This window comes from Dryobates pubescens, chromosome 6, assembly GCF_014839835.1.
Source record: "Dryobates pubescens isolate bDryPub1 chromosome 6, bDryPub1.pri, whole genome shotgun sequence".
Classification (NCBI taxonomy): Eukaryota; Metazoa; Chordata; class Aves; order Piciformes; family Picidae; genus Dryobates; species Dryobates pubescens.
This window is the reverse complement of record NC_071617.1, coordinates 28,902,768-28,926,184: the sequence shown is the minus strand read 5'-3', so window position 1 is coordinate 28,926,184 and position 23,417 is coordinate 28,902,768. Positions and strand designations below refer to the sequence as shown.

The window sequence follows — 23,417 nt, the reverse complement described above, 5'->3', positions numbered from 1 at the left end:
TGCTGAAGCTACTAGATGTCCAAATGTACATCTTAAAGTTTTTGTTTCATTGGAACATGTCTATTTCTAAGTAAAGTATCTAACATCCATGTTAGCCATATGCTGATCACTGAGGTTCATAAGAAAACTACTTGAATGCCTGAGCTGGCATGCTGGGTTTTGTAAGTGGCAGTGGTAGGATGGAGCGAGAGGCTTAATTAGAAGGTTAACTTCCCAAGTGAGTTCATGTTACTTCTACAAGTGGACTAAATCCATGAGTTTTGCTCTTTTCTCTGGCAGTACGTCAGGATGGTGGCTGGAGTCACTGGTCTCCCTGGTCTTCCTGTTCAGTTACCTGTGGAGTAGGAAATATCACCCGTATTCGCCTCTGCAATTCCCCTGTCCCACAGATGGGTGGGAAGAACTGTGTGGGAAATGGACGTGAAACAGAGAAGTGTGAGAAAGTTCCATGTCCAGGTATGTCAGTGGTCTTGAAACCAAGGTGATGCAATAATATTGCAACTCAATTTCTTGTCTTTATTCAGCCTAAGTTACAGTGAATTTCTGTGATAGCTTAGGGGTGAAATAAGATACAAGGGTGCTTTTAAAATGAAGACAGTAACACAATCAGAGATTTTGGAAACCTCCTAAGTTGTGATTTGACTTTAAACATTAAGAATTTGAGAAATTTTGGTTTCATAGCTTAGTGATTTATCTCTGCATATCCAAAGTATAAACAATTTGTATCTGAAAAGAAGCTTTTTCCTATATATGTATCCTCCTTTATTCCCTCCTCTGTTCAGTCTTGTCTTTTAACTTATATGATAGGAGCCTGAAACCGATTCCAGGCTTCTAACCCAAAAGTGCTTAAATAGCTATGGCCACTTTATCTGTTTTTTGATCTACCTGTGCATGTGAAGCTAGTGAAAAGATTATTTAATTAAGGCCATACATCACTGCCCTTATGCTTTTTTTACAGTACCGAGAACTAACACAAGTTTGTTTCACAGATGTTTGTATTTCAAGAAAATTCAAGATTAACAACAGGATGAATAGAGTTGTACCAATATAAAATGTGCAGAAGAATCACTGCAATAAGTTGTTTAAACTGAGTCAAACACTATTGTTTAAGATACACTGATAAATTGATTAACAAAACAAAAATAATAGCTGCAGTCTTACTGAGCATACCATCACCATTAAAAAAGCCAATGAGCTAAGGTTTGGCTCAGCAGAAATTTGTATCCTGTGGTCCCACCCTGCTTTCAGTACAAAATGAAAGCTTAGGGAGCTTTGGAGGCACTGTGCTTTTTCTGATCAACTGAAATGAAAATACACTGTGCCAGTGGGCAGGCCCTGTTGTTTTGAATTACTGGCCAAAAAATGCCTATAAAGCAGTTGGATATTTTTTATTTGTTTGTTTGTTTCTGAAATACTGCTATCTCAGTGTAAGGCTTTGTCAACATCTTTATTCCTATGTGCATAGTGAGAAACTATCTCCAGTAAGGGATCTGAAGACAGGGTTGTTGTTACTGGCAGCAAATGTTGTCTCCAGCACATTGCCTGTGATGCTTCTCTCCTCTCCTCTGTGTGTCCTAGTGAATGGCCGGTGGGGTCCTTGGTCTCCCTGGTCTGCCTGCACTGTTACCTGTGGAGGAGGAATTCGTGAGAGGTCTCGCCTCTGCAACAGTCCAGAGCCGCTGTATGGAGGAAAGCCATGTGTTGGAGATACCAAACAACATGATATGTGCAACAAGAAGGATTGCCCGATTGGTTGGTATTCAGTTATTCTTTATTCAGTTTGAGCAATTATCATTACTGTTATGGATAATTATGAATTGACACCAGGAAAGCACATCTAACTATTTTGGATGCTGTTTAGATCAGTGAACAAGGATGCGTTTCACATCGCTTGTTTCACAGCGAACAAGGATGCATTTCTTAAACAGGGCTTCAGTATGCTGTAATTTATGCAATTGGATGTAGCAATCTGTAGTGTTTTTGTATTAAATGCATTTAATATACTACTGATTTAATAACCCTAATTCTAAGGGGTTTTGCATGAGGTGTGTTGCATGAGATGAGACTGATAGAATAGAATAGAATAGAATTAACCAGGTTGGAAAAGACCTTTGAGATCATCGAGTCCAACCTATCATCCAGCACTATCTAACCAACTAAACCATGGCACCAAGCACTCCATCCAGTTTCTTCCTAAACATCTGCAGTGGTGATAAGCTAATGAACAGAGAATACCTATGCTCCTAATTAAATTTACACTTTTATGTGTCTTTACCAGATGGATGTTTATCAAATCCTTGCTTTCCTGGAGCAGAATGCAATAGTTACCCAGATGGTTCTTGGTCATGTGGACCATGCCCTGCAGGGTACCTTGGAAATGGTACTGTCTGTGAGGATCTTGATGAGGTATTGACTTTGTTTCCATTAATGTCAGGAAATCACTGTGAAATTTTCATTATTTGGGAATTGCACAACCATTTAATGGTTTCTTGTTTTCTTTCTTTTTTCCTTCCCTGCAGTGTATAGCTGTGTCAGATGTTTGCTTTAAGGTGAATCAGATCCATCGCTGTGTGAACACAAATCCAGGATTCCACTGCTTGCCATGTCCTCCACGCTATAAAGGAAGTCAGCCCTACGGAGTGGGGCTGGAAGTTGCTAAGACAGAGAAGCAAGTAAGTGATGCTGAAAAGAATTTGATGAATTTGAGTAAGTTGCACCTCAAAATATCTGTGAAGGGAAGCATGTGAAATAGATATCTGCTTCTCCAGAGTATTTTTGGTTTAAGTAGCAAAAAAAACTGAATTTGAGGTTGGTTTTTTTAGTTTGTTTGGTTTGGGCTTTTTTGTTGTTGTTGATGGTTTGGTTGTTTGGTGGTTGTGATTTTTTTTGTTTTGTTTTGGTTTTTTTTAAGGGTTTTATCTTCTTTAAGTATTGGCACAGTTGTACCAAATGAGTATAAAATGCCATGACCAAGCATTCTCATGCTTTGAACTTCTTTCTCTCAGGTGCATGTGCCTCCTCTGGGGATTGGCAATGACTAATCAGGATTGTTTTCTCCATAAATACAACACTGTTGATGTGGGTGTCATCAGACATGTATCTGAAGTTCTCAGTTCTTAGGCTCCATTAGGCCAATGCCTATCGGTATCAAAAGACAGGATGAAGTGATAGGGAATATTACGGTTTGACAGACAAAACAAAAATGTTTAAAAGAATGGGATGCCTTCTCTGTGTTGCTGTTGAATCAGTCTGTGGTTAGTTCAACGTGTGAAGTCTAAATGTAAAACATCTCTGCAAGATTCTCAGATACTGTCCAGGAAAATAAGCAAAGTGATAAGAAAGATAATAAAAACCATTAGGTTCTCTGATTTAAGAAAACAAGGTAATCCGTGTATGCTGACAGCAGAACACTAAAGGAAAGTGGTGAATACAGTCTGCTTTCTTTTGCAGTTAAATTCTGGCAATGAATAACATCTGGAAGAAAGCAGATAGAGTTCTGAAATTGTTAATCGCTTTAATTGCTTGTTGACTAATGGCCAATTTTTCTTGTGGTTTGTTTTAATTGTTTTCCTTGTACACGTTGTCTGGAGTTGTGAACTGACAGAGCAATATGACTTACTAAATACAATTAAAAGAAAGTTCCTGCCTTTAGGCATCTAAATAACTGGCCTGGTTTTGACAAAGTTGAGTGACAAACAACTAACTGCAATTATCATTGGGTTTCAATGAGTGTTTTGCCTGTCACAGGTCTGTGAACCCGAGAATCCATGCAAAGACAAGACACACACCTGCCACAAGTCTGCAGAGTGCATCTATCTGGGCCATTTCAGTGATCCTATGTACAAATGTGAATGTAGAACAGGTTATGCTGGTGATGGACGCCTCTGTGGTGAAGATTCAGATTTGGATGGCTGGCCTAACAATAACTTGGTCTGTGCTGCTAATGCAACTTACCATTGTGTGAAGGTAAGCAAAAGAAGTTGGTAAAAATGCCATACTACAAACAAATTTTATCTCTTTTTCTTTCTAAATAGTTGTGAATTAGCTGGTGATTGATTTCATTAAGCTTTGACTGTTATAGCATGTGAATTTTCTAGGAAATGTGAAATGTGTGTCTCCTTAATGCTAGATCCATTATGGAATTCTCAGGATGAAATCCAGAGTCCTGTGCTTTGGATTTATTCCTGCTCAGAATACACAGAAAGTTGGGATGCTTGTGAATAGAGTTAGTGCATCAAGCAGGAGCTGCCTGAAGCACAGGTGTGGTGCACATAGCTAGGGAGAAATAAACGGAAATCCCTGGGCACAGGTGGGTATGAAATCCTAGCTGTGAGGCTTGTAGGACACTGACAGCCATATAACATCTACAGTTCTAAATCCTTTATTGAGCTACTCTGTCTTTTTAAAGATTTAAGCAGGTCACTCTGAAGATATTTTTTTGCAATAGAAACCTAAGAGAGGATTGAATATGAGCAATTAGACAGTGTGTTTCTCCTTATTGCAAAAGCTCAGTGGGAGAGGATGGGAAATGTAGCCTCTCTTACCCTTCAGAGATGTGGAGTCCCAGCTCACACCCTCCTGAGAATAATAGCCTACCTGCCACCATTGGTTCTGGACTTGGCAGGGCCTGTTCTGCAGTTATGCAGCTGCAGTTGTGCTGCTGTAGTTAAAAATGAAAAATTACTACACCAGGGAGAAAACAAGCATCAGGGAACCTAAAAATGGTGGTGTGTAGGTATAGCAGTGGGTGTCTATTATGGTGTATTCCCTAGGACCTGGTCTGTGCTCATCTGAAGCATGCTCTTAAATCTTCCTCAGGTCCATGGCCTGAGGTTGTATTCAGTAGAAACTATTCAAAAAATGGTAACCCACTGGGATATCTCATCTTGGTGTTGGTACACTACTCTGCAAAACCAGATAAGTTGTTCCAGGTCCCCCAGTTTAACAATGGCCCAAATAGATGAGGGGTGAAGGCAGCCGCCCTAACAGACAGTTCTGTGGATCCCTGTTCCAAACAGTGGTCCCACTGATGGTTGAGTGACAGGGGCTATACAAAGGAGAATATGCTATTTGCAGCAGCAAATGTGAAGTGAACTTTATCTGAGCAGAAGACATAAGCAAGTGTTCAGTTTTAAACACCTACCCATTGGACCGCTGACAACACTGGATTACCAACATGCTTGAGCACTTGCTCAAGTGTTTTGCTGAACTGATCATAGCTACAAGAGCAATGCTGTCCCTCCTGATGTTTTCAGAAATATTTTTTCCACCAGACTTGAATCATTTTGGTTTCTCCCTTGTTGTTAAAACAATCTGTCTCTAAACTCTCAGAGTTCTAGCACAGTAACTTCTGGTTAAAAACGAGGAAAGAAATGCAAAAATGACTGAGTTCTAGGCCACTCCACTGGCTAAAAAAAACCACAAAAATACACATCAAAAGACTAGAGAAGTTTGAGAGAGTCTGAAGTCAATCAAGCATAATCCACTGGAAGTTATGAATATGGCTCTATCAGCAGAAGGGTTTCAGACATTGATGACAATTTGAGCCTTGAATGTTGATCTTCCTCACTGTAGCCAAGGTCAGCTCATTGTGGATCCAGCCAATTCAGCAACTGCATTTCATATATTCTTTTTCAGTTCCTGTCATCAGAATCTGTAACATGTTGGCTCAAGAGGTAATGATTAGTTAATGCAAAAGCAAATGATTAGTTTTCATCAAAATTCCAACACAATGAACTCATGAGGAAGTAAAAGTGTCCAAAGATTGATTCGTGGTTTCTGTAACATATGTGTTGATCTAACAGACACAGGTACTTCATTTAAGGGAACTCCCTGTTCCCCCCAAACAACTCCGCCTTAAAAATACCACATATTTTCAGGTTCTGAAATACCCTAAATGAGTAATTAAGTTTAAAAAAACAAAACAAACCAAAAACAAAAACAACAAAACCAAAGCTTTTTTCTTTGAACTGATATGGTTCAAAATTAACTTGTTGTCTAAGCAAAGTTATATAAGTAAAGCAAATAGCTGTAAATAATCACAATCAAAAATCTTAGCAATCTCTTTTACTGAAAATGTCTTTCTCATTCACATGAAAGTAGCATTATTTTTTTCATAAGACACAACTTTGCCAATAGATGAACCAAAGCCTAGTGTCTAGCGTGTTTGTGCCTCAAGACTGATTCCACAAGCAGACGCTGTGGTGTCTAACAAGTCCTTCTTCTAGTATCTGTGACTCTCAGAGTGTACTGATAGAATCTCTCTCATCCATCCCTTTACCTCTTATTGCAAAATTTATTGGAACGTGCTACCCATGAAGTCTTCATGTTGCTACTGCAGTTTGAAACTGGATTAAATTCTATAGAGAATACAAGCAGAAAGAAAAACATACAGATATAAACATGCAATGTGATTGAGCAAGCTTCAACTAATTAATTATTTTAAAAAGTGGGGTTTTGTGTGTGTGTGTGTGTGACTGGTGTTGAGTTGGTCACTCAAGGCTCTTCACAGATATTTGGTAAAAACATGCCATAACTATTTAGATTTTCCCTGAGGCTTTTCACACTTAGCACAGATTTTCTAGTTCTTATTTCTTAAATTGCCTATACTCTTAGAACTACTGCAATTGAAAACAGGGCTAGAAACCTTCCTGCAATGTCCATCTTCTTACATTATGCATTACAAAAGAGTTGTTTCTGCACTGTATTGGCTGATTCAGTTTTGGTCTAAGATAAGAAACACGAGAAAAAGTGAGAATAACAGAGTGGATTTTTATAGGTGTATTTATTCTTAGCCTGTGGTAGAATTGCAATCCTTTTTTTTTTTTCTCCTTTTTTTTTTTTCTTTTACTGATTTTAGTAGTTTTGAAAGCAGTATTAAAAAAATTGGCAAGCTATTACACTTCTTAGTTTTTCAATGTAACCTAAAACTTGCTTGTTTAAAATATCAATTCTTTACAAAGCTGTGGTACAAAATATTAAAAAAAAAAAACAACAAAAACATTTGCCTTTTATTTTCACAGCCATAGAAGCATGAGAGTGCAAAGGCATATTTTCCAAAACCCTTTCTTACAGTGTTCCCCTTCATTGCCATGTATTACATTCCAGTAACTTTCTGTCAGAACAACTATTTCTGAAGACCGTCTCCTGGCTTATAGTTTTATTTTTCTGGCAAACAATCCTTGTAATTTTATATGTAATCTTTGAACATACTTCATGACTTTTCCATAAAAAGTTGATATAAGAAGGCATCTCTGTGTGTATGGGATATGTATTTTTCTGCTAGGTGGTTTCATCTAAAATTTACTGGAAACATCCCTATAGCAGAAGGAGAGCTGGGAAATGGAATGATTTGCAGATGTATTTCACTTACTTTACTATATGAAGGCATCACAAGAACTACCATCTTTGTCAGCAACCAGACTGTCACTTTAAAAAGCTTTTGTGATTGATTCTTCTTCTACAGTCTGTGGTGTGCCACATTATTCTTCTGCCCAGGCAAGTTATTCTATCATAATGTATTCATTATTTCTTTCGGATAGGATAACTGTCCACTTCTGCCTAACTCTGGCCAAGAAGACTTTGATAAAGATGGCAAAGGAGATGCCTGTGATGAGGATGATGACAATGATGGTGTCGAAGATGATAAAGTAAGAGGCATTTCTGTGTCTTCAGCACATTTGACCTAAGTAGCTGGTTTTAAGGGAAATAATTACAATAGATAAGAGCTTTATTGTTCAGAAACTTTCAGCTAGGTTAGTCAGCACTTCCTTCCATAAATGATATCTGATGCAGATTAAGATGTGTTGGGTCAAAAGAGAGAAGTGCTGTGCACAGTAAAGAATCGGGGGAACCTAGGGCTGAGTTATGTTCTCCATATTAGTTTTGGGTTCATTTGTGTACAGGAAAGCAATTTAATGGAAAGTGGTACTAGATTTTTATTTTGCAGTGGGAGAATGCTATGGCCATTATATTTGAAAAAGTCAGTAAATACTGTATCTAAGGTGTGTTGGAAACAAAATAGGATGAGCAATAATAACTATAAACACAGCTAACATCAAGGGAAAATGATGGGAGGAAAGTACCTAGCCTTGTCCGTACTTTACTCCTTTAGATATGCCAACAAGACTGAAATTCATTTATCTGCAGAGCCTAAAAGATAAGCAGTTAGTCACAACCTGTTCTCCCTGTGTGTTGAGCAAAAGGACAGAGGCACCTCCAGATGGGACTTCACCCTGCCTTTCCTGAACACATTTAGGATGCACTTATCCTAGTTGCTTTTAGGACTTTACTGTTCCTCTTTGCTCCCTTCAGAGGGAGCCTAAGGTTAGAACTGTGTTCATGGAGACTCTCTTTAGAGTATTTAAAAAACTGAAGAATGATTTGATAAAGCAGTATAACTTAATACATACATTTGAAAAAATGTAGCCAGAAATTTTTTTGAGCAGTATAAAATTTTTAATTACCTCCATATCTTGTCCCTGTGCATGTAAACTGTATTTCCAAGTAATGTAAAATGTGTATTTCATAGTAAATGTTTTTTGCTTTAGCAGGGGAATAGTAGTTCAAAGATGTATTTTTTTTCCACATGATCTCACTTCAGATTCAATGATGCTGATGTAGCCCTTACTCCCACTGCCTTGGTTTGGTTTTAATCTTCTTCACTTTGCACACTGAATACTTCTTTATGCCTCTGCAGAAGTCTGTGTTTAATTTTGTGGCGTGTGAAATGAGAATTCTTGTTCTGGCAGACATTCAAATTAGGGACTAAAGTGAAATTAATTTTTCAAAATTCCACTAAAGAGAATGGTCTCATGGAAAGAAATATTTTGGGTCAATAAGATTATTTCATTTTAACTCCGCTTTTTGAAACTTTCTTTGTCATATGCAATAGATTACAACCTACTTAAAAGTCAATCTTTGTTTAAACTGAAAAATAAAAATATGAGGTTTAGCAAGGGAGACTGTAGATGCTAGTTTGTTTCAAAAAAGTCAGAATGACATTTTTTCCCCAAAACCATAATATGCATTGGAGGTTGGCCTGAATTTGCAAGATACTCTGATTTTTTTTAAAACACACATATACTGGTGATACAATTTTTTTTCTAGTATCTGAGTACAGATACAATATAAAATGCCTGTTGCTATCCTAGTGAGATATTGAACACATTTTACATGGCTTGTACAAAAATCAAAATGACAGTGAACCAGGCTGTCCAGATGCTGCCCTGATGCTGCTCCATTACCATCAAGATTTTCAGTGTAGGTAGAGCTTGTCCATTGAAAAAATAACAGATTCATAGATTGGTTTTTGGCCTCTGTCCAAGATGAGCAGGAAGAGTTATAGAATCATAGAATAGTTAGGGTTGGAAGGGACCTCAAGGATTATCTAGTTCCAACCCCACTGCCATAGGCAGGGACCCCTCGCACTACATCAGGTTGCTCAGAGCCACATGCATCCTGGCCTTTAAAACCTTCAGGGATGAGGCTTCTACCACTTCCCTGGGCAACCTGTTCCAGTGTCTCACCACCCTTGTGGTGAAGAACGTTTTCCTAACATCTAATCTGAATCTACCCATTTCTCATTTTTTTCCATTCCCCTTAGTTCTATCATTACCTGACACCCTAAAAAGTCCCTCACCAGCTTTCTTGTAGGCCCCCTTAAGATACTGGAAGGCCACCATTAGGTCTCCATGGAGCCTTCTCTCCTCCAGACTGACAGCCCCAAATCCCTCAGTCTGTCTTCACAGGAGAGGTGCTCCAGCCCTCTGATCATCAAAGTTACCACTGATCATGCAGTTACCACTTCATATTAAGTTTTCATGAGTTGTGATTTATATTCTGAAATGTTATTTTTTCTTACTAGGACAACTGCCCACTTCTGTTCAACCCTCGACAGTTTGATTATGACAAGGATGAAGTTGGTGACCGCTGTGACAATTGCCCCTACGTGCACAACCCTGCTCAGATTGACACAGATAATAACGGGGAGGGTGACTCATGTGCTGTGGATATTGATGGAGATGGTATGCTCTTAATTTTGGGAATAAAATGCCATTCCACAACTACAGCTTGCTCTATGCTCACTACCTACTTTTATACATACATGGAATAAAATTTGATCTAGCAGCTAAAAAATGCAGGGGAAGGAATAGAAGATCTATTTGCTCTGTATAGTATAGTTGTCCATAAAGTTCCTAAAGGACTACAATGGATATTAGTGAAGACTAAAACACATCAAGTCTTTCACCAGTGGAATCTTAAAAGCAGTTAATTCCTCTGTTCCAAACATTTGGAAGTTCTCTCATCCTTTTGATCATCAAGTCCTTAGTATTACTTGTGGTGTATCTGCAGTTGAAGAAAAATGTAATTATGTATTATTGGACCATGTAATGTAGGAAAGGGTTCTTGTATGCTTTCCAGCCAGGTATGCCAACATGTCTTGATTTTGTCCTTTTCTTTTTTGGCAAAGTATAATTTGGAAGGAGATTGTTGGATATATTGTGAAGTTTTCTGAGGAGGAACAGTTTCTCTTGAAAATTCAGCATGCTGTGCAATAAATGATGCACTTTTTCTGGTAAAATTAGTACTGCGGCAGCTGACCATTAATGCAGGTGCTCCCACATAAAGTTGTTGATAAATTCCACCATGACATAGTGGTGAATTCGAGTGTGGCAAGAAAATCACAATCAAATTATTTAGAAAATATCCTAAATAACAATCAAATTATTTAGAAAATATCCTACCCCTTTATCTGTTATCCTATTAAAAAGGGCTAAATTCTTGAGACATGAAGAATTTTTCTGGCAAAATTATTTAGGGAAATCGTACAAACATCTTATTGAGAAAAGTGGAATCTATACTGTAATTTCTTTCTAATGTTGGACTTATCAGTAATTCACGTACAATTGAGAAAGCCTATGAACCCCTTAAGAGCTTTGTTTCTTTACTGGTAACTCTTACAGTCTATAGCTGCCTGCTCTTGATGCTGTATCATTTGGATTTCTTCAACCTTTTGTTTTCGGTTTTGTTTTTTTCTCATAGACATATTTAATGAACGAGATAATTGTCCTTACGTCTATAACACAGACCAGAGTGATACAGATGGTGATGGAGTTGGTGATCAGTGTGATAATTGTCCATTGATGCATAATCCAGACCAGGTAAATGTTAGACTGTTTCTTTAATGATGTCATCAGAATGAGGGCAGATAAAAGAACACAGGAATTACATCCAGACCCTGATTACTGTAGAGCTGAAGAGATGGATCTGTTCTGCTCATTTTCACATCTCGGGTTGTAAGGGAAGTAGAGTGATGCCTTCTAATACATCTTCCAGCTTTTGAACTGTTTTTCTTCCGCCATGACAAGAGAGTACAGCCTCAGGACTGTGTTGCATTTGCCTGAGTTCATTGGTCCATGTGCAGATAAGTAACATCAAATATGTAGAAGCAATCAGAAAATATGCTGCCCAGACTGACACTTCCCTGTGATCTCTAGAATGGGAGCAATGAAGGTTGTGGCCAAAGACTTGCCCTGGAAGCATCTTGGGGATCAAACCTTATGCACTTATAGCAGAATAAGTAGCTGTACAACTTTGAAGATATGTGTCTGCTTTAAGCAGGGTTGTTATCATGATATCATTTGCCTCCAGAGAAGTCCTTGAAGAGAAATGTTGAAAAAATTAATTACCAATCTATCTGTACTTTTGTGTTTAGTAACAATAATAAATTTACTCTTTAAATATTTTTGGTAGACTGATGCAGATAATGACCTTGTTGGTGATCAGTGTGACAACAATGAGGACATTGATGAAGATGGCCACCAGAACAACCAAGATAACTGCCCTTACATCCCCAATGCTAACCAGGCTGACCATGATAAAGATGGCAAAGGAGATGCCTGTGATCCTGATGATGACAACGATGGTGTCCCAGATGACAGAGACAACTGTCGCCTCAGATACAACCCTGAGCAGGAAGACTCTGATGGTAAGAACAATGTCATATGAATTTCAGTTAATTCATGGTATCCAGTGCTGATCTTGGAGTATTAATTTCTCATAAATTTCAAACACCTTGAATTTCAAATGTCTTTAAAAATGAAAAATGAGCTGCTTTTCTTTCAAAACAGGTTACCTTCTGAAAACTGAAATGGAAAAAATACGTGTTTCTATCCTGTTCTATTTTGAAAAACAGACTTTTAAAATCTAAATCCAGACTGTTTAAATCTAAAAGTCATGTTCAGCTAGTTTTATAACAAAGGCTTCTGAGCAGCTTTTCTCAAAATCTCCTTATAGATAGCTGTAAGTGTGTCCTGATGATTTATGTCTCACAGTTAAAAAGTGGATCCATAATTGTTCTTTTTTTCAGTTCTGTGGTAAAATGTTGCTGATCACTCTCAAGGAGTCATCTGTGCTTGGCAGTATTTCAGTAATGAAATAGTGATAGTTTCACAATCATAAACATACTTGAGAATGAATTACCATCTTTTGAAAACCATCATGTATCTGCTGGTAATAGTGCTTACAATCAATGCAGGTGATCAGTTTCTGTTCTGAGTTACACAGCTTGCTGGAGTCATTCCATGGTTATGCTGGTAGAATTGAAAGCAAAATTTAATACATGCTCAATACAGTTTTATGTACATTCAGAAAGATAAAATCCTGCTAAGATAGCTACTGGAAATGGGAAGTTTCTGGTTGGTAGTCAGTAGTAGTTTTTAAATTACTTAACCCTTCAGTCTAATTATATACTCTGAATATCTTTGTACTTGCCAAACTCTGTCTTCTGAATTTCAGAAATGTTCCAGGATAAAGGTGTCCCAAACTGGGACAGATTTTTATAGTCACTTGTCATGTGGGTCTTGCAAGGGAGACTGCATTTGGGTAAGAGCTAAGGATTCAGAAAAAGGGTAAATTTAAGGAGTTCAGCCAGCTTACCACTCATTAGCAGCAGGTCCAATAGAAATCTTGGGAAAGAATCAATAAATCCAAAACATTCTTCCATGCTTTTGAAGTGTTGAACTATAGCATATAAAGATGAGGCCCTGGAAAGAGCTATTGGACATGACTGAGCAAACAAATCCTTTTTAACTTTCCTTGACAGGGAATCGGTGTTGTCAGCAGCAGCTCAATGCCAAATGAATGTCAGCAGGACTTACAATGAATAATTAGACTCTCCTATAATTCAAGAATTACCTCTCTGATACTGGCAAAGGGAATAAAATTGGAAATTAATTTTCTTTTCTTCAACAAATACTAAGACGAACAGGTGCAGGAGCCTGCAGCTGGTCAGGATTTGTAGTTCTTCATGGCTGATTGCGAGGGTGAAAAATGGGACCATTTTACCACATACCTGAACTATAGAAAGTCTTTGAGATATTAGATACTTCACTTTCTCTAACTACTGTTTTTGGCTGTTGCCTAAAACTCACTCTGCATTCTTCCTGAAAGCTTCATACTTGGATAATGCTGTGCTGTTTAGGCATAGTAATTAGCTTCCCATTTATCTCTGAAGCATCTAGTAGTAGGTCAATATTAAATGAACTGGAATATTGCTATTTCCCATTGTGTTAATTCCCATGTTCTTAGAGTAATCACAAACACTTAAAGAAAAGTAGATGCCAATTTGCATGAGGATAGACACAAATTATCTGACAGTTCCACTCTGGGGTCAGAATGGCTGGAGAGTGGCCAGGCAGAGAGGGACCTGGGGGTACTGGTCAATGGTAGGCTGAACATGAGCCTGCAGTGTGCCCAGGTGGCCAAGAGGGCCAATGGCACCCTGGCCTGCATCAGGAGCAGTGTGGCCAGCAGGAGCAGGGAGGTCATTCTGCCCCTGTGCACTACACTGGTTAGGCCACACCTTGAGTACTGTGTCCAGTTCTGGGCCCCTCAGTTTAAGGAAGGATGTTGACTTGCTGGAAAGTGTCCAGAGAAGGGCAACAAAGTTGGTGAGGGGTTTGGAACACAAGCCCTATGAGGAGAGGCTGAGGGAGCTGGGGTTGCTTAGCCTGGAGAACAGGAGGCTCAGGGGAGACCTTATCGCTCTCTACAACTACCTGAAGGTCTCTTCTCCCAGGCAACCAGCACCAGAACAAGAGGACACAGTCTCAAGCTGCACCAGGGGCCATTTAGGCTGGATGTTAGGAAGAAGTTCTTCATAGAGAGAGTGATTTGCCATTGGAATGATCTGCCCAGGGAGGTGGTGGAGTCACCATCATTGGAGGTGTTTAGGAGGAGACTTGATAGGGTGCTTGGTTGCATGGTTTAGTTGATTAGGTGGTGTTGGATAATAGGTTGGATGCGATGATCTTGAAAGTCTCTTCCAACCTGTTTTATTCTATTCTATTCTAGTTTTACTTTAGTGCCCAATGTAATACTTAGTGCTTTCTGTTATAAGTCAGAGCCATTTTCAAATTTGTTTCTATGCTTGTCAATCAAAGCTTTTCTACTTCATTTTCAAGTGCATGTAGTATTGTGTGCCACTGAATAACAGTGGCATTGGGAATGAAATTATTTTTTAAAATGTCTCCTTTCACCACCTGTTATGCAAGACAAGACACATCTCCTGTTTTCAACCAATATTAAGGATAAATTAAGAAAGACAGTAGTAAAAGTGCTGAGCAGAAGCACAACTGTAGCTGAAATGTATGGATGTAGTTTGAGGTTCTTTAAAAAATGTCTTGCAATTTATATAATAAAACTTAACATTTCCTTTCCTCCAAGGCCAGTTCTATTGTATACAATGTTTCTTTACTTTTATTAACATTTTTTTCTGAAGTGCTACAATTTTTATAGGAAGAAAGACCGACTAAGCCTGTATGCATTCTTTACTGCAATACTGTTCCCACTCTCTTTCATTGTAGGGGTGTCGATTGTGAAACATTAAGTAACTTCAGATGGATTGTTGCTGAAGGAATCTTGAGGCAGAGATTTGAGTCTGACAACAAGTTTAAAATCTTCAATAGTATACAGGATTTTAAAATGTGCAGGAAGATTAAGATTTTAACACTGCTGTTTTAATTCACTTACACTGCAGGTATTAAAATGTGGTGTTGTTTCCACATCTGGGACAAAAGTGAAATAAAAATGTAATGCAAGCATTAATGAATTGCATCAATGTAGCAAACTTCCAGCTTTCCCCACCCCTCTTGTAAAGCAGTGTATAGGCTGATCACTGTCATAAACCACTGACAGGTTTATGCTGACAGGACAGTTTTGTCTACAACAACTTTAGCCCTGGTCTGTTCTGATTACTTCTAGTCACCACCAGCACTTTTCAAATGGACTTTCAGAGAATTAATGTTTCTTGGAATCATTTGGAGCATTCATTGAGAAATGGGAGAATAACATACTGATATGTAGTATAAATGTCTTCTATTATTGGGAAAGCTGTTAGGAAAGCTGGATAAATTGCTAACAATTGCATTTGTTTGTTCTTGTTTTTAGGTGATGGCAGAGGTGATATTTGCAAAGATGACTTTGACAATGACAATGTCCCAGATATTTATGATGTATGCCCTGAAAACAATGCCATCAGTGAAACTGATTTCAGAAAGTTCCAGATGGTCCCCCTGGACCCCAAGGGAACAGCTCAGATTGATCCCAACTGGGTTATTCGACACCAAGGCAAGGAACTGGTGCAGACTGCCAACTCTGATCCTGGAATAGCTGTAGGTGAGTATCAGATGTCAGCCATTGTCTTTGGAAAAGTAACTGGTGATCTAGCGATGAGCACCCATTTGTTTGCTGTTTTCAATGCCCCTCGTAAACAACATATTTCTCTCTAGAAGCCCCAATGCTATAGTTAGGCAAGTTGTGGCATGTGGCAGGTGGAGGTAATTACCTCCTCTCCTACAGATAAGAAAATGGAAAAATAGTTAACTCCTGACAAAACTCAGGACAGAGCTGGGACTCTTGAATGTGCATGGCTGGAGCCAGCATTGCAACTCTATCGTTCATCTGTTTTATCCTCTCCCAGGTTACGATGAGTTCAGCTCTGTTGACTTCAGTGGGACATTCTATGTTAACACAGACCGCGATGATGACTATGCTGGCTTTGTATTTGGCTACCAGTCCAGCAGTCGATTTTATGTTCTGATGTGGAAGCAGGTCACTCAGACCTACTGGGAGGACAAACCTACTAGGGCTTATGGCTATTCTGGTGTGTCACTCAAAGTAGTGAATTCAACAACTGGTACTGGTGAACACTTGAGAAATGCTCTCTGGCACACAGGAAACACCCCTGGACAGGTGAGAGATTTAAAACTTCAAGCCAACGATTCATGACTAATATTTTAAAGAGAGGTGTCACAAAAAATAATTTCCTTTCACAGCTCAATTTTTGCAGACGTCTTTCATCTTTTCTTCAGTTTCTGTATTACTGGTGTCAATAATCACATTTGCTTTGTTATTCAAAGAAAATGTTGCACATTCAAAAAGTTACCAGTGGGAAAAACGATATGCATAAAAGAGAAGATGTGTTGTGGTCCAAAGAAAATGGAGTGAAAGATCTGTTTTCCATAAATCTTTTGTACCTCTGTGTTGGCACTCCCTTCTTTGGTGTTCCAGCTTGTGATTTAGAGTTCAGTAGCCAGTGGCAGCCAAAGGGAAAAGAAAGGAAAACAGACAGAAACTGCTGCCACTCTAAATAGGGTCCAGCCATGGAAGAAATTTGTGCCTTTTGGAAATGAAGTTAGTGAGGCTTCACATGTGGATAGGAATTTCACGTTTCAGAGCTCCGTGCAGGAGAAAGGCTTTGACTGAGTGCGAGAGACTTTAAGAAGCAGGTCACATGCAGTAACATCTGTGCAAAGAGCAGTCCCTCTCCTTTGCTGGAAGCATTCATACAGATGGGAAAACTAGCATCAACTCTGGCAGCCATGGGTGTGTACTTGTGCAAGCAAGGACAGGACTTCCTAAAGAAAGTCAGGTTTGATGCTGTAATGGTCTTCAGTGACTCCAGCTGTGAAACTACAGATGAGTAACTGATGAACAATTTAAGACAGAAATTTTCCTTACTCTCACCCTATAAAAGAGGTCTGCTGATCATACCATCAAGTGTTAAACACTATCTTTCATGCTATGCAGCAAATAAGCTTTGGCTGTATATACAGTTACTGGAGCACAGTCTGTTTCTAATAAGGCATTTGTATTCCTACTATAGGTGCGTACTTTGTGGCATGATCCCAAGAACATTGGCTGGAAAGATTATACAGCTTACAGGTGGCATTTGATTCATAGGCCAAAAACTGGATTAATAAAGTAAGAAATGTTTCTGCACCTCTTTATTTTTTTTTAGTATCAAACCCTTGTCTCTGTTTATGTAAGAGCTATGCTATCAGTTTGTTATTTCTGATAATGATGGTACTTGCGTGACGTTGTGTTCCAATATTTTGGTGACATTTTTTTATCTGTAAAATAAGTTGTTTTCCTTTTCAGAAGTATTTCTTTTAGTCTGGATGGTTCAATATTTACTTCAGCTAAATATTCTTTAACTAAAGAAAAAAATTAAGGTTTTTTCTCAGCAGCTCTTCTGTAAAGTGACCAAAAATGCGTAAGCAAAACTCAAACCAAGATCAGAATATGAGATTCCTTCCCAGCCTCTGGAATTTGAGTGAATGAAATTAATTAGAAACATCAGAGTTGCCACAGGGAAGTAGACCAACGGCCTGTCTACTTCAGCATCCTGTCTCTCATAGTGGCTTGTGCAAGATACTGCAGGAGTAGCCATGAGCACATCTGTAACGCATACAAGAATCTATGGCATATGATTTTCCTTAGAGCCCAGATGTTTATCTAGTGTTTCAAAGAATGAGCATTAACTGTCCATGTAAATTTTATCTTCTACTAACACAAAGTTTAACTGTAAAGGACATTTTTCATTTTTCATGGGGTAGAGTCTGAGTTTACCTCTTAAGGTCTTGTTTGTGTTTATGAGCAGGGAAGTTTTGTTTGGCTGTGAAAGACAAAGGGTAGACAGATTTGGTCAGATTAAGTTACCAAGTGATCTATTTCTTGGAAAGAGTTTCTTTGTATATCAAAGTCTTGCAGTGCAAAGCATTGGCTGATACAGATCAAAAGGAAACTTGCTTTTCGTTTGTATTGCTGTTATCTGTATCTTCCTTTGCAGGATCTACTTAGCATCAGACAAAGCACATTTCTGCTGGTATTCACTTAGATTAATCTAGCATGACAAATCCTATGGTACAGGACATGAAATTTCTTCATCCTTTAGGGCATTTTTATAGAAAATAATTTGATGTATTTATTTCACTAATAGAGTCATGAAGCTATTTCATTTGTACAGAATTGGCCATTTAGTGTTAATATAATAAGAGCAGCATTATTTTTTTTGGTGGGAAGAATAGTTTATTAAACTCTTCTCATACCTTTTGGGTTCTTGACATTTTGAATTGTATTAAATAGGGTTACATGAACCTGTCATCCTTTATGCTGTTCTTTTAATCATCCATTAAATACTATTTTCAGGGAGCAGGTTTACACTTCTCTGTAGGCACTTTTCAGAAAATAAAACACTTCAAGGTAGAGCAAGTGCTCTAGCCCCTGAGTTACAGGAAGTTGTTCAAGTGTGTTCACTGTTGTATAAAGCTATCCTGCTTTGTATAACTGCTATATTTCCAATTGAAGAAGAAACCCAAACCCTTCCTCCAGGGACCGCTTTAATTAATGAAATATAGATTCATTTCTCATTTAGCCAAAAGTTATTTTAAGAGACTGAGAGCCTAAAACCCATGACTATCTCAAGATCTCCCATGTGAAGTGGAGACTCCCAAGTTTAAGGAACTGCATCTTATGTCATAAAGAAAGAAAAAGAAGTGGCATCTTTAGAGGTCCTTTGGCTCCAGGGTGAATGCCTGAAGCACTACAAAAAACCTCTACAAACCAAGGGAAAAAAAACACCACAGAAAAAACAACCAACCAAAAAACAACAACAAAAACAATCCTCCCCAAACCCCTTTAGTTTTTCTTTTCCAATTTATTAGTCTAGATGCTTGTGTCCAAGTCATTCCAGCTTTCATTAAGCTCTTAAAATGTCTGAAACTGAGATTCAAAATGTCTTCAATTAATGTTTTGTTTGACTCTAAAGGGATGGTTCTTGCAGTTTTTGGCCCTTGCACCTAAAGATAAAGAAATCAGCCATTCACACAGCTGTCAAGATGACTTTTCTAAGTGATGTGGCGAGGTCTTGTGCTAACATCTGAGTTCACAGGGACAGGATCTTATCACAGAGTACTAGTACATGACATAGTCATTCCAGGAGACATGCCTGTTCTAAAGAAAAAAAATTGGGAAATCTTTTGCAGATGGTGTGCATAAAATTACTTATGGAACAGCTCCACTGCTTCTGATTAATGTATTATGGCTGCCAGCCAGGTGGGTGTGAGACACAAATGAGAGATGGTTCCTACAGCGATGCTGGGTTTTCATGTGCCATGTTAAAATTAATTCTGTTTCATTTCTTGGGAACTGTTACCAACACCTAGCACTGGACACTGTGTTATCCTCTTTGTGTAATTCAAATTGGTTTTTTTTCAGAGTTTTAGTGTATGAGGGGAAACAAGTCATGGTGGATTCTGGACCAATCTACGATACAACCTTTGCTGGTGGACGATTAGGTCTTTTTGTCTTCTCTCAAGAGATGGTCTATTTCTCTGACCTCAAATATGAATGCAGAGGTAAGTTATAGAAGATGTCTGGAAAATGCAGAAGACTTTGATAACCTGTGGAGTAAGCATGCATATGGAAATGAAAGCTATCTTCTAGTTACTGAAAGCAACCTGAAATACCATACTGTGGAGTAAACTTTGATTTGCTTAAATACCATGAATGCCCTTTACCCCTGTAGTAATCTCAGTTTGAATAACAAGCCCCATATGGTTAATGCTACCCACCTGGAAAAAATGAGATTGAAATCTATGGGTGACATACGTGCTTAGAATCTTGTATATCCACTTCCTTTGTAGGCTGTTTGTGTCCTGTGGGCAAAATGCTTCTTCCGAATTGCCTCTCTTGAAAGAGGCATGAAGGAGAGAGCAGATATTTTTACCAAGCATATCTGGCTATAATACCTTGACCTAAATATTTTTAAATACAGGAAATGCTTTCCCAGGTTTTCTTATATATGGCTTTTCATACACATTTAGATACATAGGTACACATACACGTGTGTGTCTCTGTATAGGCAGATACCTGTTTTTACATAGGCTGGGGGAGTGGTGATAGGTCAGCCAGACATGGGCCAGCAATGTGCACTTGCAGCCCAGAAAGCAAATCACATAATGGGCTGCATCAAAAGAAATGTGGCCTGCAGATCAAGAGAGGTTATTCTGCCACTCTGCTCTGCTCTGATGAGACCTCGCCTGAAGTGCTGTGTCTAGCTCTGGACCTCTCAAAATAAGAAGGACATAGACCTGCTGGAGAGGGGGGCCACGAAAATGATCAGAGGCCTGGAGCACCTCTCCTATGAAAACAGGCTGAGGATATTGGGGTTAGCCTGGAAAAGAGAAGACTCTGGGTAGGCCTTAGCAGCCTTGCAATACCTGAAGGGGAAAAGGAGGGACTGTTTATAAGGATCTGTAGCAACAGGACAAGGGGCAATGGTTTTAAATTAGAGAAGGGTAGAGATTTTGCTTGGACACTAGGGAGAAGTTCTTTACTGTGAGTGTGATGGAGCACTGAAACAGATTGCCCAGGGAGGCGGTAGAGCCCCCATCCCCGGAGACATTGAAGGTCAGATTTGATTGGGCTCTGAGCAATCTGGTCCAGTTGGGGATGTCCCTGCTTACTGCAGGACTGTTGGACTGGATGACCTTTGAAGGTCCCTTGTAACTCAATGCATTCTATAGTTCTACATTTGTAGAAGAATGCAGAGTAGAAAACATTGTGCTACAGCCCTGTACTGTATCATGATGGAGCTCTGTCTTTTGTGTGATCAACTTCCTAACCAAAATAAACACGCATAAATGAGATTTATTTTTTTCCTATTTCTTTCAGATGCTTGAGCCATGGTTGCTGCATTACCAGCAAAGTACTGTAAATGCTATGCAACCTAGACACCTCAGTACATCCTGGTACTCCCAGTTTCTATTTTTGTGTACCTCCTGTCCTTTGTCCTCGTGCTCCACTCACCAGGTACCTCCCTGCTGCCAGGAGTACCTCAGCCATCCCTCCACCAAAGTGCCTTCTTACAGCCAGGACTGATGAAGCCTAAACTTGAGCATCCAACCCACCACTGAAGCAAAACCAGACTGATAAATTAGAACACTTTTGTAGAGTGAAAACTTAGCAAAATATATTTGTTTGTCCTTTTTAAGGAATGAAATTTACATATAAAAATGTAATTACTTAATGTACTTTTAGAGAGAGAGAAAAAGAGGGAAGTGATAATTATCTGTCATTGTCTTTAAGCAAGGAAAAATGTGTTTGAATAAATTTTTAGGTGCATGGTTGACACTTCCTTGATCTGATCAGGACTGGACTTCAGTAACTCAAAGCCTCTGGGTCTAATTTTGGCAAAGTAATGAAGAGCCACACCAACAGTATCTATAATAACAAGGAAAATGCCTTTGGATAATAAAATAAAGATAAATTATGAACATTTCTTTATCCAAAGATACATTCTTTAGCTGATGAGAATGCTCTTAATAACAAAACCTATTAAAATCACAGTCAGTAGAAACGTTGAATTTGCAATCTAAATCATTGTCTAATAGAGGCTTAATTCAGGCCAAACAGAACTAACTAGAAACTCATGTGTGAAAGGGAAGATGATTAATCTATCACTATTGTCTAACTTTCAAAAAATTATTTTGCATTTCTTTTCCATGAAGAATATACCGTGGTCATGTGGAGCAAAATGAACCTGAACCACTTTCCCACCTCTGCTGCAAAAAGCACTTTGGAATCTTGAATCCTGATGTGGGTTTTTGAAAAGGTGGCAACGCCACTATTACCTAATTTGGTAACATATGAATTTAAGGTTCCATTTATAAATACTTTTAGTATTTATTATGATTATCACTCTGAGCTACCTTCTCTGATAACTTATTTTAAAGCATGTCATATAATGCATCAGTAATACATTCACAAATAATATTTTAAAGCTATTTTTTTAAGCATATCACAATATGTAGATATTGTCAAAGCATGGTAGACACTTAATTATAGGTTCATGGATTATATTCATGTATGCTTTAAAGTTAAATGAATAATAATAACAAATTTATAAATGGAACCTTGATATATATCCTGTTACCCTAATTTTAATATTTTATATTGTTACCTATGTCTGCTGTATATAGAACTCCTTAAGTAATGCTGAAGGGATACCAGTGTTTATTCTAAACAGATACATTTACTTGGATATGCAATAGTATAAACATGTTTAACATTTTTTACATTTTGTTTAAGTTGTATGAGCTTTGTTCACAAACAGAACACGTGCTGGTGTAATTTTATTCATAGATGGGTTAACTAATGAAATACAGTACCTCTGCATTCTTACAGGGCACAGTGAGCTAAATGTTGAATCAACTTTTTCTCCCTTGAAACAGGTTTTGGTTTTGTATTCATTAGAAAGGAATCCACAGTTGCTGGCTTTATTGCACATTTTATAGCGTTCATATTATCAGATCTTTCAGTTTTGTTTTGTTGCTGATTTGATTTGTTGTTAGTTTCTTCAAGTCCTCTTTATGAGGTTTTTAAATGCTTCAGTTTCTTACTTGTGGTGTTTCAAATTGTATCCCCAAGTCTCAAGCAAAAGGGAGGGTGACTTCATTAAATGTAATGGTTGTAATGGCTGTGTAGGGTTTTTTGTTTTGTTAGAGAGACATCAGTATGGGGGTGAAGATGTTAATATTTGGACTGTATCATAATTTTCCTATTCTATGTAAATTATTTATGATGGTTTTTTAAATTTTCTTTTACATTTTTTCCTTGCCAAGTGTGTGTGAGAGAGTGAGATCAATGAAACTTCATTTTGTTTTGCCAAAGATTGTAAATAATTATTTATTTGTTTACATGGACGAAACTTTATCATCTAACGTCCTTACTCATTTAGTTAGATCCTCATTTATATATATATATATATAAAAATATATATTTTAAGAAATTAATGATAGGAAATAAACTGTAAAAAGGTTTTATATAAAAAATATTCTCTTTACCTTTTTTATACTTAAAATGTTTCTGTAAGAAATATACTTCATTCCCCAAAGTCCTCAGTTAAATAAGCCTCTTATCTTACTATAAACCAGTTCACTTCAAGCAAACCAGAAAATCTATTGCATGGTTATAAATCACCAGCTGTCCTCCGGGGTTGTAAACCACAAGTTTCCTAGTTTCCCTACAAGATATTGTTCACCATGAAGTCTTTATCTGGTGAACTCTCTGAA

The 23,417-nt window shown here is 38.1% G+C and overlaps 1 protein-coding gene across 2 annotated transcripts in view; it reads left to right on the top strand.

Annotated features, from left to right (window-relative positions):
- The window catches only part of THBS2 (thrombospondin 2), a 36,671-nt gene extending 13,595 nt beyond the window's left edge, over nt 1–23,076 (top strand). For both annotated transcript variants that reach the window (XM_054162810.1, XM_054162809.1), the window contains exons 9-22: nt 280–456; nt 1,579–1,752; nt 2,279–2,406; nt 2,520–2,672; nt 3,748–3,966; nt 7,542–7,649; nt 9,866–10,025; nt 11,044–11,162; nt 11,755–11,989; nt 15,451–15,678; nt 15,983–16,254; nt 17,168–17,265; nt 19,561–19,700; nt 21,019–23,076. In XM_054162810.1, the coding sequence (XP_054018785.1) occupies nt 280–456; nt 1,579–1,752; nt 2,279–2,406; nt 2,520–2,672; nt 3,748–3,966; nt 7,542–7,649; nt 9,866–10,025; nt 11,044–11,162; nt 11,755–11,989; nt 15,451–15,678; nt 15,983–16,254; nt 17,168–17,265; nt 19,561–19,700; nt 21,019–21,026 (2,219 nt within the window). In that variant the 3' untranslated portion in view covers nt 21,027–23,076. The remainder of the gene's footprint in view (nt 1–279; nt 457–1,578; nt 1,753–2,278; nt 2,407–2,519; nt 2,673–3,747; nt 3,967–7,541; nt 7,650–9,865; nt 10,026–11,043; nt 11,163–11,754; nt 11,990–15,450; nt 15,679–15,982; nt 16,255–17,167; nt 17,266–19,560; nt 19,701–21,018) is intronic.
- The last annotated feature ends 341 nt before the right edge of the window (nt 23,077–23,417 follow it).